The sequence below is a fragment of the Oncorhynchus gorbuscha genome, unplaced genomic scaffold, assembly GCF_021184085.1.
Source record: "Oncorhynchus gorbuscha isolate QuinsamMale2020 ecotype Even-year unplaced genomic scaffold, OgorEven_v1.0 Un_scaffold_2147, whole genome shotgun sequence".
NCBI lineage: Eukaryota > Metazoa > Chordata > Actinopteri > Salmoniformes > Salmonidae > Oncorhynchus > Oncorhynchus gorbuscha.
This window is the reverse complement of record NW_025746731.1, coordinates 32,037-51,676: the sequence shown is the minus strand read 5'-3', so window position 1 is coordinate 51,676 and position 19,640 is coordinate 32,037. Positions and strand designations below refer to the sequence as shown.

The window sequence follows — 19,640 nt, the reverse complement described above, 5'->3', positions numbered from 1 at the left end:
ACAGTGAATCAACCCACTCAGGTGACGCACCCCCTGATGAAGATAGATCCTGTGTGGGTGCCAGATGTGTTGAGGTACTGATGTGTGTGTAACCCCGGTGTCAGATGGGATGAGTTACTGATGTGTATGTAACCACGGTGCAGGCTCCAATCCAGTACGAAGCTCTGATGCAGATGGACTATTTGGACTGTGTGTTGAACGAGTCTCTGAGACTGTACCCCATCGCCCCGCGACTGGAGAGGGTCGCCAAGAAGACGGTGGAGATCAACGGCATCGTCATCCCCAAAGACTGCGTTGTCCTGGTTCCCACGTGGACCCTCCACCGTGACCCAGAGATCTGGTCTGACCCTGAGGAGTTCAAACCAGAGAGGTACTGGACCGCACCGTAACCACAATACAACCATAACACAACCTTAATACAACCACAGTACAACAATATCACAACCACAAATCAACTACAATACAATGTGTAATGTGTCTGCCCTCCCCCTGTCCAGGTTCAGTAAGGAGAACAAGGAGCCTATTGATCCGAACACGTACATGCCGTTTGGGGCGGGGCCCAGGAACTGTATCGGGATGCGCTTCGCCCTGATCATGATCAAACTGGCCATGGTCGAGATCCTCCAGAGTTTCACTTTCTCCGTCTGCGACGAGACCGAGGTGAGACGCTCACCTGAGCAGACAGAATATGACACCATCAAACGTCAGTTTCTGTTTCAGCATGGTCACCACCTGTTTTAACATGGTCAGCACCTGTTTTAGCATGGTCACCACCTGTTTTAACATGATCACCACGTGTTTTATTATGGTCACCACGTGTTTTAACATGGTCACCACCTGTTTTAACATGGTCAGCACCTGTTTTAACATGGTCACCACCTGTTTTAGCATGGTTACCACCTGTTTTAACATGGTCACCACCTGTTTTAACATGGTCACCACCTGTTTTAACATGGTCACCACCTGTTTTAACATGGTCACCACCTGTTTAACATGGTCACCACCTGTTTTAACATGGTCACCACCTGTTTTAACATGGTCACCACCTGTTTTAACATGGTCACCACCTGTTTAACATGGTCACCACCTGTTTAACATGGTCACCACCTGTTTAACATGGTCAGCACCTGCATGGTCACCACCTGTTTTTACATGGTCACCACCAGTTTAACATGGTCACCACCTGTTTAACATGGTCAGCACCTGCATGGTCAGCACCTGTTTTAACATGGTCACCACCTGTTTTAACATGGTCACCACCTGTTTTAACATGGTCACCACCTGTTTTAACATGGTCACCACCTGTTTAACATGGTCACCACCTGTTTTAACATGGTCACCACCTGTTTTAACATGGTCACCACCTGTTTTTACATGGTCACCACCTGTTTTTACATGGTCACCACCTGTTTTAACATGGTCACCACCTGTTTTAACATGGTCACCATCTGTTTTAACATGGTCACCACCTGTTTTTACATGGTCACCACCTGTTTTTACATGGTCACCACCTGTTTTTACATGGTCACCACCTGTTTAACATGGTCACCACCTGTTTTAACATGGTCACCACCTGTTTAACATGGTCACCACCTGTTTAACATGGTCACCACCTGTTTTTACATGGTCACCACCTGTTTTTACATGGTCACCACCTGTTTAACATGGTCACCACCTGTTTTAACATGGTCACCACCTGTTTAACATGGTCACCACCTGTTTAACATGGTCACCACCTGTTTAACATGGTCAGCACCTGCATGGTCACCACCTGTTTTAACATGGTCACCACCTGTTTAACATGGTCACCACCTGTTTTTACATGGTCACCACCTGTTTTAACATGGTCACCACCTGTTTTTACATGGTCACCACCTGTTTTTACATGGTCACCACCTGTTTAACATGGTCACCACCTGTTTAACATGGTCAGCACCTGCATGGTCACCACCTGTTTTTACATGGTCATCACCAGTTTAACATGGTCACCACCTGTTTAACATGGTCAGCACCTGCATGGTCAGCACCTGTTTTAACATGGTCACCACCTGTTTTAACATGGTCTGTTATTCTCTATAGATCCCTTTGGAGATTGACAACCAGGGTTTCCTGATGCCAAAACGACCAATCAAACTGAGGCTGGACCCCCGTAGCAACACCCCTAGCAACACCACCGCTACCACTCTGAAGAGTCCAACAATGTGACCGAATGCAGGAGCCCCCCACCCTACTCTAGAGCCCCCCACCCTACTCTAGAGCACCCCACCCTACTCTAGAGCCCCCCTAGAGCCCCCACCCTACCCTAGAGCACACCACCCTACTCTAGAGCCCCCACCCTACCCTAGAGCCCCCCACCCTACCCTAGAGCACCCCACCCTACTCTAGAGCCCCCACCCTACCCTAGAGCCCCCCACCCTACCCTAAAGCCCCCCACCCTACCCTAGAGCACCCCACGCTACCCTAGAGCACCCCACCCTACCCTAGAGCACCCCACCCCACCCTAGTGTCCCCCACCCTACCCTAGAGCCCCCCACCCTACCCTAGAGCACCCCACCCTACCCTAGAGCACCCCACCCCACCCTAGTGTCCCCCACCCCACCCTAGAGCCCCCCACCCTACCCTAGAGCCCCCACCCTACCCTAGAGCGCCCCCCACCCTACCCTAGAGCACCCCACCCTTCCCTAGAGCCCCCCTAGAGCCCCCCACCCTACCCTAGAGCCCCCCCCTAGAGGCCCCCACCCTACCCTAGAGCACCCCACCCTACTCTAGAGCCCCCACCCTACCCTAGAGCACCCCACCCTACTCTAGAGCACCCTACCCTACCCGGGAGAACCCTACTATATACAGTGGGGCAAAAAGTATTTAGTCAGCCACCAATTGTGCAAGTTCTCCCAATTAAAAAGATGAGAGGCCTGTAATTTTCATCATAGGTACACTTCAACTATGACAGACAAAATTAGGGAAAAAAATCCAGAAAATCACATTGTAGGATTTTTAATGAATTTATTTGCAAATTGTGGTGGAAAATAAGTATTTGATCACCTAGAAACAAGCAAGATTTCTGGCTCTCACAGACCTGTAACTTCTTCTTTAAGAGGCTCCTCTGTCCTCCACTCGTTACCTGTATTAATGGCACCTGTTTGAACTTGTTATCAGTATAAAATACACCTGTCCACAACCTCAATCAGTCACACACACACAATGAAATGTTCAGTTCAGTCAGTTCAATCAGAAATTACATTTAAAATGGCACATAGCTGATAAAGCGCTGGGATTGAATCCTGGTCTCAGTCGTATGCTTGGTTTGAGTAGGACTCAGAAACCCATTTCCACCAGATAAAAGAGAGATAGTAATACTATGGCTGCATTGGAGGTACATGTCTTGTTAAAGTTAGACACCAGGGGGTATTAAATCCATGGCATGATGTCATGTCTGGATCCTGGACACTGGTGGCTGGAGGCTGGAATTCTCCTAGAATGTAGAACTCTAGCTGGTGTTCTCTAGAACTGTACTCTCATTCTGTTCCTCTGGGTGTTCTGCTGTCCAGTCATTCCAAAATAGAATCTTTACTGTCTGTTGAGATGATCCCTGCAGCTGCTTGGTTTTAACTTTAATCATCACAAACCAATAAAATCATCACGCTAATGAACAAGGTCGTCTGTGTATTTTATTAGCATCCATAAGACAAAACATTATAGATGATTGTCTACTGTAGGCATGTTGGTTGATGCTCAGTGTTAAATTCTCATTTCTTCATCCCAACCAATCTCTTAATAAGAAAATTCACAAATCAACTTGATTGGACGCACACAACACAAGTTTACATACACTTCGGTTGGAGTCATTAAAACTAGTTTTTCAACCACTCCACAAATGTCTTGTTAACAAACTATAGTTTTGGCAAGTCGGTTAGGACATCTACTTTGTGCATGACCCAAGTCAAGTAATTTTAGAAGCTTCTGATAGGCTAACTGACATCATTTGAGTAAATTGGTGGTGTACCTGTGGATGTATTTCAAGGCCTGCCTTCAAACTCGGTGCCTCTTTGCTTGACATCAAAGAAATCAGCCAAGACCTCAGAAAAAACATTGTAGACCTCCACAAGTCTGGTTTATCCTTGGGAGCAATTTCCAAACACCTGAAGGTACCACGTTCATCTGTACAAACAATAGTATGCAAGTATAAACACCATGGGACTACTCAGCCGTCATACCGCTCAGGAAGGAGACACGTTCTGTGTCCTAGAGATGAACGTACTTTGGTGCGAAAAGTGCAAATCAATCCCAGAACAACAGCAAAGTACCATGTGAAGATGCTGGAGGAAACAGGTACAAAAGTATCTATATCCACAGTAAAACGAGTCCTATATCAACATAACCCAAAAGGCCGCTCTGCAAGGAAGAAGCCACTGCTCCAAAACCGCCATAAAAAAGCCAGACTACGGTTTGCAACTGCACATGGGGACAAAGATTGTACTTTTTGGAGAAATGTCCTCAGGTCTGATGAAACAAAAATAGAACTGTTTGGCCATAATGACCATCATTATGTTTGGCGGAAAAAGGGGGAGGCTTGCAAGCCAAAGAACACCATGCCAACCGTGAAGCACAGGGGTGGCAGCATCATGTTGTGGGGATGCTTTGCTGCAGGAGGGACTGGTGCACTTTACAAAATAGATGTGGGCATATTGAAGCAACATCTCAAGACATCAGTCACGAAGTTAAAGCTTCGTCGCAAATGGGTCTTCCAAATGGACAATGACCCCAAGCATACTTCCAAAGTTGTGACAAAATGGACAACAAAGTCAAGCTGTTGGAGTGGTCATCACAAAGCCCTGAACTCAATCCCATAGAAAATGTGTGGGCAGATCTGAAAAAGCGTGTGCGAGTAAGGAGGCCCTCAAACCTGACTCAGTTACACCAGCTCTGTCAGGAGGAATGGGCCAAAATTCACCCAACTTATTGTGGAAAGCTTGTGGAAGGCTACCCGAAACGTTTGACGCAAGTTAGACAATTTATAGGTAATGCTACCAAATACTAATTGAGTGTATGTAAACTTCTGACCCACTGGGAATGTGATGAAAGAAATACAAGCTGAAATAAATCATTCCCTCTACTATTATTCTGACATTTCACATTCTTAAAATGAAGTGGTGATTCTAACAGACATAAAACATGTTTACTAGGATTAATTGTCAGGAATTATGAAAAACTGAGTTTAAATGTATTTGGCTAAGGTGTATGTATCCTTCCGACTTCAACTGTATATAAGGCTCAAATATTCATGTTTCAGGTGAGGTCTATGCACAGCAAGTCAATTAATTAATTAATTAACAGCTATTCTTGGCATATTTTTTAACGGTCTCCCAATTACATGGCTTTACTGTTTAATCCTAGTTTTCCCAACCTTGCAGATTTATTTCGGCTATACAGTTCCGGTCAAACGGCTAAAGGGACATTAATGCTCAGTTAGAGAACTGCTACAGACGGCTAAAGGGACATTAATGCTCAGTTAGAGAACTGCTACAGACGGCTAAAGGGACATTAATGCTCAGTTAGAGAACTGCTACAGACGGCTAAAGGGACATTAATGCTCAGTTAGAGAACTGCTACAGACGGCTAAAGGGACATTAATGCTCAGTTAGAGAACTGCTACGGACGGCTAAAGGTACATTAATGCTCAGTTAGAGAACTGCTACAGACGGCTAAAGGGACATTAATGCTCAGTTAGAGAACTGCTACAGACGGCTAAAGGGACATTAATGCTCAGTTAGAGAACTGCTACAGACGGCTAAAGGGACATTAATGCTCAGTTAGAGAACTGCTACAGACTGCTAAAGGGACATTAATGCTCAGTTAGAGAACTGCTACTGACGGCTAAAGGGACATTAATGCTCAGTTAGAGAACTGCTACAGACGGCTAAAGGGACATTAATGCTCAGTTAGAGAACTGCTACAGACTGCTAAAGGGACATTAATGCTCAGAGAACTGCTACACGTTGTGTTTTGAATTGGCTGGTCCAGATAGTCTGTGTTTTGTCATTATTTTATACATGCTGTTGAAATGTCGCGGCTCTCTCGTCGGATAACGGGTACACACAGACACGCACTGAAGGGTCATTGCGATTATGAATTATATATAACATTTTCTGGGTGTCAATCTGGGCCGGTTATAGGCTACTTTGTTTAATAGAGGAACCGCAAAAAAAAAATTGAAGTATCGGTAAGGCGCTCTGGACAGCTCCGGCCCAAGTCAAGCACTCTCCATATATAACGATAGGAGCGTTTATTTCAAAGAGCGCTCCATAAGTCACGCCCCAGTGGGCGGAGCTAGGTACGTTGCAGTGGGACACCTTTTAATATGGTGAAGAGCCTCTCATTTTAACAATGGGTCCGCCGTGGTTCTGTGTTGCCTTAGTTATGGTAATATATTTGAGACCAGTGTGTTGCGGTTAATTTCGTCTTTGACTTCACTGTATCTCTCAGTAGTTAATAGGGAAACAACGAGTCCCACAGACAGGTCGCAATAGAACATACCAGAAGAGGGCATCGTTTACTAACTAAATTATTGGGATCATTTGGTTATGACCAGTGTTTGGAATACTTTAAACTCGTTGACAAAACAGACCATTGGACGCCTTTTTCAGACGGATATTTATTTGTCAAAGGTCCGCGGTGGGATCAGTGTAAACTATGCGATTAAATCGGAGACAGGTTTAAAGCAGGTGAATGTCTTCTATTCATTTACTGGCAGCCATATAACAGCCAGGGGAAACCAATTGTTCTGACTGACATTAAATGCTCAGTTAGAGAACTGCTACACGTTGTGTTTTGAGTTGGCTAGTCCAGATAGTCTGTGTTATGTCATTATTTTATACATTGCTGCTGAAAGGTCGCGGCTCTCTCGTCGGATAACGGGCACACACAGACGCGCACTGAAGGGTCATTGCGGTAATGAGTTATATATAATATTTTCTGGGTGTCAATCTGGACCGGTTATAGGTTAGCAGCCATATAACAGCCAGGGGAAACCAATTGTTCTGACTTTATGATAGAACATTCACAATGTTCTGCCTTGACTGTGGCGATCTTTACCCGAATTGTTAGGATTTTCTTGTGCTCACAGGAACACAAGTTAAATAAATGGTGTTTTATTTTTAAAGAGATGAGCCTGGTTTAGAATAGAACATTCCGTTTTCTGCCTGAGTGTGGCGCTGTCTATTGCATTTTTTTTCTGGATTATTTTGTGACCGGGAACAAAACTACTTATTTCTCTCAACTAGAGATTGAAATAAATGGTGTTTCTTTAAAAGAAAGATGCGCCTAGTTGACATGGAATGATTCCTCACCTTATTCTCATTTTCGTTATCTATGGTTGTTGGTTATTTAGCAGGCAATAAAAAGTGAAAACGGAACTAGATTTAAATAAATTGTGTTTCTTTGAAAAGATGGACCTGGGTTGACATGAACATTACATTTAGGGGAAATAGATCCTCAGACACAGAGGCTGATTATCATTCGGGCAATCATCTCGTTTTATTTACATTTCTGGTTGCCATGGTAAACACAAACACAGGAGGACCTTGGAATGCTTCCTGAATTCACCCAGTAAAGTAACATAAGTAGTTCTACAGTATCACAGCCAGGTCCAACAGGTGCAGTAGTCCTACAGTATCACAGCCAGGCCCAACAGGTGCAGTAGTCCTACAGTATCCCAGCCAGGTGCAGTAGTCCTACAGTATCCCAGCCAGGTGCAGTAGTCCTACAGTATCCCAGCCAGGTGCAGTAGTCCTACAGTATCCCAGCCAGGTGCAGTAGTCCTACAGTATCCCAGCCAGGTGCAGTAGTCCTACAGTATCCCAGCCAGGTGCAGTAGTCCTACAGTATCCCAGCCAGGTGCAGTAGTCCTACAGTATCGCAGCCAGGTCCAAGCAGGTGCAGTAGTCCTACAGTATGACAGCCATGCCCAACAGGTGCAGTAGTCCTACAGTATCACAGCCAGGTCCAACAGGTGCAGTAGTCCTACAGTATCACAGCCAGGCCGTAGTCCTACTGCACCTGTTTTAGACCAGGACCCACAGGGCAATAAATATAGTTTAGGGGCAGATTCATGTAATCTTGTCATCAGGAGATTTCATTGGCTATTTACTCATTCTCTCATTAGCTAAATTCTAATTCTTAACAATTAGCTAAAATATAGATCAACGAGAACACTACTGTTATTCCCCACAGAACACTACTGTTATTCCCCACAGAACACTACTGTTATTCCCCACAGAACACTACTGTTATTCCCCACAGAACACTACTGTTATTCCCCACAGAACACTACTGTTATTCCCCACAGAACTCTACTGTTATTCCCCACAGAACACTACTGTTATCTGTTTTCCTATTTATACTGCCATTTATATCTGTTTTCCTATTTATACTGCCATTTATATCTGTCTCCAAAGCTGTGAGTTCTCTGTTTTCCTATTTATACTGCCATTTATATCTGTTTTCCTGTTTATACTGCCATTTATATCTGTCTCCAAAGCTGTGAGTTCTCTGTTTTCCTATTTATACTGCCATTTATATCTGTCTCCAAAGCTGTGAGTTCTCTGATTTATACTGCCATTTATATATGTTTTCCTGTTTATACTGCCATTTATATCTGTTTTCCTATTTATACTGCCATTTATATCTGTCTCCAAAGCTGTCCTCTGTTTTCCTGTTTATACTGCCATTTATATCTGTTTTCCTATTTATACTGCCATTTATATCTGTTTTCCTGTTTATACTGCCATTTATATCTGTTTTCCTGTTTATACTGCCATTTATATCTGTTTTCCTATTTATACTGCCATTTATATCTGTTTTCCTATTTATACTGCCATTTATATCTGTTTTCCTGTTTATACTGCCATTTATATCTGTTTTCCTGTTTATACTGCCATTTATATCTGTCTCCAAAGCTGTGAGTTCTCTGTTTTCCTGTTTATACTGCCATTTATATCTGTCTCCAAAGCTGTCCTCTGTTTTCCTGTTTATACTGCCATTTATATCTGTTTTCCTATTTATACTGCCATTTATATCTGTTTTCCTGTTTATACTGCCATTTATATCTGTTTTCCTGTTTATACTGCCATTTATATCTGTTTTCCTATTTATACTGCCATTTATATCTGTTTTCCTATTTATACTGCCATTTATATCTGTTTTCCTGTTTATACTGCCATTTATATCTGTCTCCAAAGCTGTGAGTTCTCTGTTTTCCTGTTTATACTGCCATTTATATCTGTCTCCAAAGCTGTGAGTTCTCTGTTTTCCTGTTTATACTGCCATTTATATATGTTTTCCTGTTTATACTGCCATTTATATCTGTTTTCCTATTTATACTGCCATTTATATCTGTCTCCAAAGCTGTCCTCTGTTTTCCTGTTTATACTGCCATTTATATCTGTTTTCCTATTTATACTGCCATTTATATCTGTTTTCCTGTTTATACTGCCATTTATATCTGTTTTCCTGTTTATACTGCCATTTATATCTGTTTTCCTATTTATACTGCCATTTATATCTGTTTTCCTATTTATACTGCCATTTATATCTGTTTTCCTGTTTATACTGCCATTTATATCTGTCTCCAAAGCTGTGAGTTCTCTGTTTTCCTGTTTATACTGCCATTTATATCTGTCTCCAAAGCTGTCCTCTGTTTTCCTGTTTATACTGCCATTTATATCTGTTTTCCTATTTATACTGCCATTTATATCTGTTTTCCTGTTTATACTGCCATTTATATCTGTTTTCCTGTTTATACTGCCATTTATATCTGTTTTCCTATTTATACTGCCATTTATATCTGTTTTCCTATTTATACTGCCATTTATATCTGTTTTCCTGTTTATACTGCCATTTATATCTGTCTCCAAAGCTGTGAGTTCTCTGTTTTCCTGTTTATACTGCCATTTATATCTGTCTCCAAAGCTGTGAGTTCTCTGTTTTCCTGTTTATACTGCCATTTATATCTGTTTTCCTATTTATACTGCCATTTATATCTGTTTTCCTGCTTATACTGCCATTTTTATCTGTTTTCCTGTTTATACTGCCATTTATATCTGTCTCCAAAGCTGTTCTCTGTTTTCCTGTTTATACTGCCATTTATATCTGTTTTCCTGTTTATACTGCCATTTATATCTGTTTTCCTGTTTATACTGCCATTTATATCTGTTTTCCTATTTATACTGCCATTTATATCTGTTTTCCTGTTTATACTGCCATTTATATCTGTTTTCCTGTTTATACTGCCATTTATATCTGTCTCCAAAGCTGTGAGTTCTCTGTTTTCCTGTTTATACTGCCATTTATATCTGTTTTCCTGTTTATACTGCCATTTATATCTGTTTTCCTGTTTATACTGCCATTTATATCTGTTTTCCTGTTTATACTGCCATTTATCTGTCTCCAAAGCTGTTCTCTGTTTTCCTATTTATACTGCCATTTATATCTGTCTCCAAAGCTGTCCTCTGTTTTCCTGTTTATACTGCCATTTATATCTGTTTTTCTATTTATACTGCCATTTATATCTGTTTTTCTGTTTATACTGCCATTTATATCTGTTTTCCTATTTATACTGTCATTTATATCTGTCTCCAAAGCTGTGAGTTCTCTGTTTTCCTGTTTATACTGCCATTTATATCTGTTTTTCTATTTATACTGCCATTTAAATCTGTTTTCCTGTTTATACTGCCATTTATATCTGTTTTCCTATTTATACTGCCATTTATATCTGTTTTTCTATTTATACTGCCATTTATATCTGTTTTCCTGTTTATACTGCCATTTATATCTGTTTTCCTGTTTATACTGCCATTTATATCTGTTTTCCTGTTTATACTGCCATTTATATCTGTTTTCCTGTTTATACTGCCATTTATATCTGTCTCCAAAGCTGTGAGTTCTCTGTTTTCCTGTTTATACTGCCATTTATATCTGTCTCCAAAGCTGTGAGTTCTCTGTTTTCCTGTTTATACTGCCATTTATATCTGTTTTCCTATTTATACTGCCACTCAACGGAACGACTTGATTAGTGTAGTGTCAACAACGCAGCCACTGCCAGCTAGCCTACAAAGTCAACAACGCAGCCACTGCCAGCTAGCCTACTTCAGCAGTACTGTATCATTTTAATCATTTTAGTCAATAAGATTCTTGCTACGTAGCTTAACTTTCTGAACATTCGAGACGTGTAGTCCACTTGTCATTCCAATCTCCTTTGCATTAGCGTAGCCTCTTCTGTAGCCTGTCAACTATGTGTCGGTTTATCCCTGTTCTCTCCTCTCTGCACAGACCATACAAACGCTCCTCACCGCGTGGCCGCGGCCACCCTACTCTGGTGGTCCCAGCGCGCACGACCCACGTGGAGTTCCAGGTCTCCGGTAGCCTCTGGAACTGCCAATCTGCGGTCAACAAGGCAGAGTTCATCTCAGCCCATGCCTCCCTCCAGTCCCTCGACTTCTTGGCCCTGACGGAAACATGGATCACCACAGACAACACTGCTACTCCTACTGCTCTCTCTTCGTCCGCCCACGTGTTCTCGCACACCCGAGAGCGTCTGGTCAGCGGGGTGGTGGCACCGGGATCCTCATCTCTCCCAAGTGGTCATTCTCTCTTTCTCCCTTACCCATCTGTCTATCGCCTCCTTTGAATTCCATGCTGTCACAGTTACTAGCCCTTTCAAGCTTAACATCCTTATCATTTATCGCCCTCCAGGTTCCCTCGGAGAGTTCATCAATGAGCTTGATGCCTTGATAAGCTCCTTTCCTGAGGACGGCTCACCTCTCACAGTTCTGGGCGACTTTAACCTCCCCACGTCTACCTTTGACTCTTTCCTCTCTGCCTCCTTCTTTCCACTCCTCTCCTCTTTTGACCTCACCCTCTCACCTTCCCCCCCTACTCACAAGGCAGGCAATACGCTCGACCTCATCTTTACTAGATGCTGTTCTTACACTAACCTCATTGCAACTCCCCTCCAAGTCTCCGACCACTGCCTTGTATCCTTTTCCCTCTCGCTCTCATCCAACACCTCCCACACTGCCCCTACTCGGATGGTATCGTGCCGTCCCAACCTTCGCTCTCTCTCCCCCGCTACTCTCTCCTCTTCCATCCTATCATCTCTTCCCTCCGCTCAAACCTTCTCCCACCTATCTCCTGATTCTGCCTCCTCAACCCTCCTCTCCTCCCTCTCTGCATCCCTTGACTCTCTATGTCCCCTATCCTCCAGGCCGGCTCGGTCCTCCCCTCCCGCTCCGTGGCTCGATGACTCATTGCGAGCTCACAGAACAGGGCTCCGGGCAGCCGAGCGGAAATGGAGGAAAACTCGCCTCCCTGCGGACCTGGCATCCTTTCACTCCCTCCTCTCTACATTTTCCTCCTCTGTCTCTGCTGCTAAAGCCACTTTCTACCACGCTAAATTCCAAGCTGCTGCCTCTAACCCTAGGAAGCTCTTTGCCACCTTCTCCTCCCTCCTGAATCCTCCGCCCCCCTCCTCCCTCTCTGCAGATGACTTCGTCAACCAATTTGAAAAGAAGGTCGACGACATCCGATCCTCGTTTGCTAAGTCAAACGACACTGCTGGTTCTGCTCACACTGCCCTACCCTGTGCTCTGACCTCTTTCTCCCCTCTCTCTCCAGATGAAATCTCGCGTCTTGTGACGGCCGGCCGCCCAACAACCTGCCCGCTTGACCCTATCCCCTCCTCTCTTCTCCAGACCATTTCCGGAGACCTTCTCCCTTACCTCACCTCGCTCATCAACTCATCCCTGACCGTTGGCTACGTCCCTTCCGTCTTCAAGAGAGCGAGAGTTGCACCCCTTCTGAAAAAACCTACACTCGATCCCTCCGATGTCAACAATTACAGACCAGTATCCCTTCTTTCTTTTCTCTCCAAAACTCTTGAACGTGCTGTCCTTGGCCAGCTCTCCCGCTATCTCTCTCTGAATGACCTTCTTGATCCAAATCAGTCAGGTTTCAAGACTAGTCATTCAACTGAGACTGCTCTCCTCTGTATCACGGAGGCGCTCCGCACTGCTAAAGCTAACTCTCTCTCCTCTGCTCTCATCCTTCTAGATCTATCGGCTGCCTTCGATACTGTGAACCATCAGATCCTCCTCTCCACCCTCTCCGAGTTGGGCATCTCCGGCGCGGCCCACGCTTGGATTGCGTCCTACCTGACAGGTCGCTCCTACCAGGTGGCGTGGCGAGAATCTGTCTCCTCACCACGCGCTCTCACCACTGGTGTCCCCCAGGGCTCTGTTCTTGGCCCTCTCCTATTCTCGCTATACACCAAGTCACTTGGCTCTGTCATAACCTCACATGGTCTCTCTTATCATTGCTATGCAGACGACACACAATTAATCTTCTCCTTTCCCCTTCTGATGACCAGGTGGCGAATCGCATCTCTGCATGTCTGGCAGACATATCAGTGTGGATGACGGATCACCACCTCAAGCTGAACCTCGGCAAGACGGAGCTGCTCTTCCTCCCGGGGAAGGACTGCCCGTTCCATGATCTCGCCATCACGGTTGACAACTCCATTGTGTCCTCCTCCCAGAGCGCCAAGAACCTTGGCGTGATCCTGGACAACACCCTGTCGTTCTCAACTAACATCAAGGCGGTGGCCCGTTCCTGTAGGTTCATGCTCTACAACATCCGCAGAGTACGACCCTGCCTCACACAGGAAGCGGCGCAGGTCCTAATCCAGGCACTTGTCATCTCCCGTCTGGATTACTGCAACTCGCTGTTGGCTGGGCTCCCTGCCTGTGCCATTAAACCCCTTCAACTCATCCAGAACGCCGCAGCCCGTCTGGTGTTCAACCTTCCCAAGTTCTCTCACGTCACCCCGCTCCTCCGTTCTCTCCACTGGCTTCCAGTTGAAGCTCGCATCCGCTACAAGACCATGGTGCTTGCCTACGGAGCTGTGAGGGGAACGGCACCTCAGTACCTCCAGGCTCTGATCAGGCCCTACACCCAAACAAGGGCACTGCGTTCATCCACCTCTGGCCTGCTCGCCTCCCTACCACTGAGGAAGTACAGCTCCCGCTCAGCCCAGTCAAAACTGTTCGCTGCCCTGGCCCCCCAATGGTGGAACAAACTCCCTCACGACGCCAGGACAGCGGAGTCAATCACCACCTTCCGGAGACACCTGAAACCCCACCTCTTTAAGGAATACCTAGGATAGGTTAAGTAATCCCTCTCACCCCACCCCCCCTAAGTTTTAGATGCACTATTGTTAAGTGACTGTCCCACTGGATGTCATAAGGTGAATGCACCAATTTGTAAGTCGCTCTGGATAAGAGCGTCTGCTAAATGACTTAAATGTAATGTAAATGTAATACTGCCATTTATATCTGTTTTCCTGTTTATACTGCCATTTATATCTGTTTTCCTATTTATACTGCCATTTATATCTGTTTTTCTATTTATACTGCCATTTATATCTGTTGTCCTGTTTATACTGCCATTTATATCTGTTTTCCTGTTTATACTGCCATTTATATCTGTTATCCTGTTTATACTGCCATTTATATCTGTCTCCAAAGCTGTGAGTTCTCTGTTTTCCTATTTATACTGCCATTTATATCTGTCTCCAAAGCTGTGAGTTCTCTGTTTTCCTATTTATACTGCCATTTATATCTGTCTCCAAACAGTGAAATCGTGAATACAACAGGTGTAGTAGACCTCACAGTGAAATGCTCAATACAACAGGTGTAGTAGACCTCACAGTGAAATGCTGAATACAACAGGTGTAGTAGACCTTACAGTGAAATGCTGAATACAACAGGTTTAGTAGACCTCACAGTGAAATGCTGAATACAACAGGTGTAGTAGACCTCACAGTGAAATGCTCAATACAACAGGTGTAGGTAGATCTTACAGTGAAATGCTGAATACAACAGGTGTAGTAGACCATACAGTGAAATGCTCAATACAACAGGTGTAGTAGACCTGACAGTGAAATGCTGAATACAACAGGTGTAGTAGACCTCACAGTGAAATGCTGAATACAACAGGTGTAGTAGACCTCACAGGGAAATGCTGAATACAACAGGTGTAGTAGACCTCACAGTGAAATGCTGAATACAACAGGTGTAGTAGACCTCACAGTGAAATGCTGAATACAACAGGTGTAGTAGACCTTACAGTGAAATGCTGAATACAACAGGTGTAGTAGACCTTACAGTGAAATGCTGAATACAACAGGTGTAGTAGACCTCACAGTGAAATGTTGAATACAACAGGTGTAGTAGACCTCACAGGGAAATGCTGACAACAACAGGTGTAGTAGACCTCACAGTGAAATCCTCAATACAACATGTGTAGTAGACCTTACAGTGAAATGCTGAATACAACAGGTGTAGTAGACCTCACAGTGAAATCCTCAATACAACAGGTGTAGTAGACCTTACAGTGAAATCCTCAATACAACATGTGTAGTAGACCTCACAGTGAAATGCTGAATACAACAGGTGTAGTAGACCATACAGTGAAATGCTGAATACAACAGGTGTAGTAGACCTCACAGTGAAATGCTGACTTACAGGCTCTAACCAACAGTGCGAGAAAAAAAGGTGTGTGTGTGTGTGTGTGTGTGTGTGTGTGTGTGTGTGTGTGTGTGTGTGTGTGTGTGTGTGTGTGTGTGTGTGTGTGTGTGTGTGTGTGTGTGTGTGTGTGTGTGTGTGTGTGTGTGTGTGTGTGTGTGTGTGTGTGTGTGTGTGTGTAAAGTAAAGTAAAGAAATGAAAACAACTGGACATTTGTAGCTGAAGTTTTGTATTCAAGGGTTTGGAGCACCTATCCACTTTCAGAGTTGGGTTTGGAGCACCTATCCACTTTCAGAGTTGTAAATATGTCTATAATTTTCTCTCATGAGTTTTGTGCTAAAGTCTAATGACTTTTGTATTTTGTAGCTGTTTCTCAGCAGTTTGTCATTTCGTTACAGAGTTCGTGTCAGGAGTTATCCAAATTTGCTCTTGACAATCTACAAGGTTATGCAGGTGAACAGCCCTACGGTACTGGTCTGGTTATGGAATGGACAGGCATAGGTTATGCAGGTGAACAGCCCTACGGTGGTGGTCTGGTTATGGAATGGACAGGCATAGGTTATGCAGGTGAACAGCCCTACGGTGGTGGTCTGGTTATGGAATGGACAGGCATAGGTTATGCAGGTGAACAGCCCTACGGTGGTGGTCTGGTTATGGAATGGACAGGCACAGGTTATGCAGGTGAACAGCCCCTGGACGGTGGTGGTCTGGTTATGGAATGGACAGGCATAGGTTATGCAGGTGAACAGCCCTACGGTGGTGGTCTGGTTATGGAATGGACAGGCATAGGTTATGCAGGTGAACAGCCCTACGGTGGTGGTCTGGTTATGGAATGGACAGGCATAGGTTATGCAGGTGAACAGCCCTACGGTGGTGGTCTGGTTATGGAATGGACAGGCATAGGTTATGCAGGTGAACAGCCCTACGGTGGTGGTCTGGTTATGGAATGGACAGGCACAGGTTATGCAGGTGAACAGCCCTACGGTGGTGGTCTGGTTATGGAATGGACAGGCATAGGTTATGCAGGTGAACAGCCCTACGGTGGTGGTCTGGTTATGGAATGGACAGGCATAGGTTATGCAGGTGAACAGCCCTACGGTGGTGGTCTGGTTATGGAATGGACAGGCATAGGTTATGCAGGTGAACAGCCCTACGGTGGTGGTCTGGTTATGGAATGGACAGGCACAGGTTATGCAGGTGAACAGCCCTACGGTGGTGGTCTGGTTATGGAATGGACAGGCATAGGTTATGCAGGTGAACAGCCCTACGGTGGTGGTCTGGTTATGGAATGGACAGGCATAGGTTATGCAGGTTACGGTGGTGGTCTGGTTATGGTGGAACAGGTGAACAGCCCTACGGTGGTGGTCTGGTTATGGAATGGACAGGCATAGGTTATGCAGGTGAACAGCCCTACGGTGGTGGTCTGGTTATGGAATGGACAGGCATAGGTTATGCAGGTGAACAGCCCTACGGTGGTGGTCTGGTTATGGAATGGACAGGCATAGGTTATGCAGGTGAACAGCCCTACGGTGGTGGTCTGGTTATGGAATGGACAGGCATAGGTTATGCAGGTGAACAGCCCTACGGTGGTGGTCTGGTTATGGAATGGACAGGCATAGGTTATGCAGGTGAACAGCCCTACGGTGGTGGTCTGGTTATGGAATGGACAGGCATAGGTTATGCAGGTGAACAGCCCTACGGTGGTGGTCTGGTTATGGAATGGACAGGCATAGGTTATGCAGGTGAACAGCCCTACGGTGGTGGTCTGGTTATGGAATGGACAGGCATAGGTTATGCAGGTGAACAGGCCTACGGTGGTGGTCTGGTTATGGAATGGACAGGCATAGGTTATGCAGGTGAACAGCCCTAAGGTGGTGGTCTGGTTATGGAATGGACAGGCATACGCTACACAATTACATTTTATCGATGGCAATTTTGAAATGCATAGAGATACCGTGACGAGATCCTGAGGCCCGTTGTCATGCCATTCATCCGCCGCCATCACCTCATGTTTCGGCATGATAATGCAATGTCGCAAGGATCTGTACACAATTCCTGGAAACTGTTCCCAGTTCTTCCATGGCCTGCATTACTCACCAGACATGTCACCCATTGAGCATGTTTGGGATGCTCTGGATCGATGTGTACGACAGCGTGTTCCAGTTCCCGCCAATATCCAGCAACTTCAACCACAGCCATTAAAGAGGAGTGGAACAACATTCCACAGGCCACAATCAACAGATCAACTCTATGTGAAGGAGATGTTTCACGCTGCATGAGGCAAACGGTGGTCACACCAGACAGACTGGTTTTCTGATCCACTATACACAAATAATAATACATTTATTCCCAGTCATGTGAAATCCATAGATTAGGGCCTAATTTATTTATTTCAATTGACTGATTTCCTGATATGAACTGTAACTCAGTAAAATCTTATTGTTACATAACACATTTATATTTTTGTTCAGTGTAAGTATAAAAGCTAAATTTGTTTTCATTTATTTTTTTTGTTAAAGCATGAAAAGGTATAATGAGATACTATCTTACTGTGGTGTGTGAAGAATCCAATACGTTACCTTGTCTGTGGCACAAATCACACTATTGTGGAAGCCCTCCTCTAGCAGTATGAATGAGGCTGTCTTCCACCCATGCTCTACCAAGGGTTTTCCCAGCACCACAAGGCCTCTTCCACCCATGCTCTACCAAGGGTTTTCCCAGCACCACAAGGCCTCTTCCACCCCTGCTCTACCAAGGGTTTTCCCAGCACCACAAGGCCTCTTCCACCCATGCTCTACCAAGGGTTTTCCCAGCACCACAAGGCCTCTTCCACCCATGCTCTACCAAGGGTTTTCCCAGCACCACAAGGCCTCTTCCACCCATGCTCTACCAAGGGTTTTCCCAGCACCATTGTGGAAGCACCTCCTCTAGCAGTATGAATTAGGCTGTCTTCCACCCATGCTCTACCAAGGGTTTTCCCAGCACCATTGTGGAAGCACCTCCTCTAGCAGTATGAATGAGGCTGTTTGAGAAGGTTTTGAATCCTAAGCAACCTGCCTTACACATTGTTTTAAAGTACAATAGACCAACATAGCTACTGTTATAGGTCAAAAAGCTGTGGTGCTGGGAAAACCCTTGGTAGAGCATGGGTGTAAGAGGCATTTGTAATGCGCATGTTCATTTCCTATCTTCAGTCCATTCTCACTTAAAACTGAGTTTTTGTTTTGTTTTTAATCTCACACACACACACACACACACACACACACACACACACACACACACACACACACACACACACACACACACACACACACACACACACACACACACACACACACACACACACACACACACACACACTTGTTTTGATTGATCAATACATATTTATAATTTATTCAGTTAAGCCTAATTGTAGTGTTAAGACTGGGTCATTACGTAGGTTTCGTTTCCGATCCCAGTACCGCCCTCGTGTGGATGTAAATACACAGCGCTGCCCTTACAACCACAACAAACAAATATTAGTTTTGAAACTGCAGTAACATCAGTCAACTGTAGTATTTTGGATGCAGTAAAATTACTTATTTATTACTTTAAAATTACTTATTACTTATTTTAATTTTATTTTTTAAACAGTGCTATTTTGTACGCAGTATTTGTAACATACAGCTGTTAAATACTTTAAATGCAGTTAAATTGCACTGACTGCAATCTTTTTTTTCCCGTTAGGGTGGTAAACTCGCCTGGTCCCATTCCAAACTACCGATCCACTCTCCACACTTTCCAGTTCTCTTGTACTTTCTGCATTTATAAACAGTGTAGAGAGAATATCTGGTCACCAAAGTTCATCTCCTTCACGCAGAGAAAAGTTCACCTTCACATTACGAACAAACAGTCGGGGAAAGCAGTGACCAAAACAAGTCATCTGCTCAAATTAAAAACATTTCTCATTCTGGCCCGGAACCAATGCACGTGTCGTCCGGTTCCTGGAAACGAGCATTTATAACCCTCTCCCGTCCATAGCCTCCTTTTCCCGTTTAGAAACAAACAAATAAGACAAAAACAAT

At 44.5% G+C, this 19,640-nt stretch overlaps 1 protein-coding gene across 1 annotated transcript in view; it reads left to right on the top strand.

The window, feature by feature from the left end:
• Positions 1 to 2,353, top strand: part of LOC124025063 (cytochrome P450 3A27-like) — a gene marked incomplete at its 5' end in the record, with an annotated part of 38,256 nt that extends 35,903 nt beyond the window's left edge. Inside the window, 3 exons of the mRNA XM_046338746.1 lie at positions 144 to 370; positions 498 to 660; positions 2,080 to 2,353. Of these exons, the coding sequence (XP_046194702.1) occupies positions 144 to 370; positions 498 to 660; positions 2,080 to 2,205 (516 nt within the window). The remainder of the gene's footprint in view (positions 1 to 143; positions 371 to 497; positions 661 to 2,079) is intronic.
• Positions 2,354 to 19,640: the final 17,287 nt, after the last annotated feature.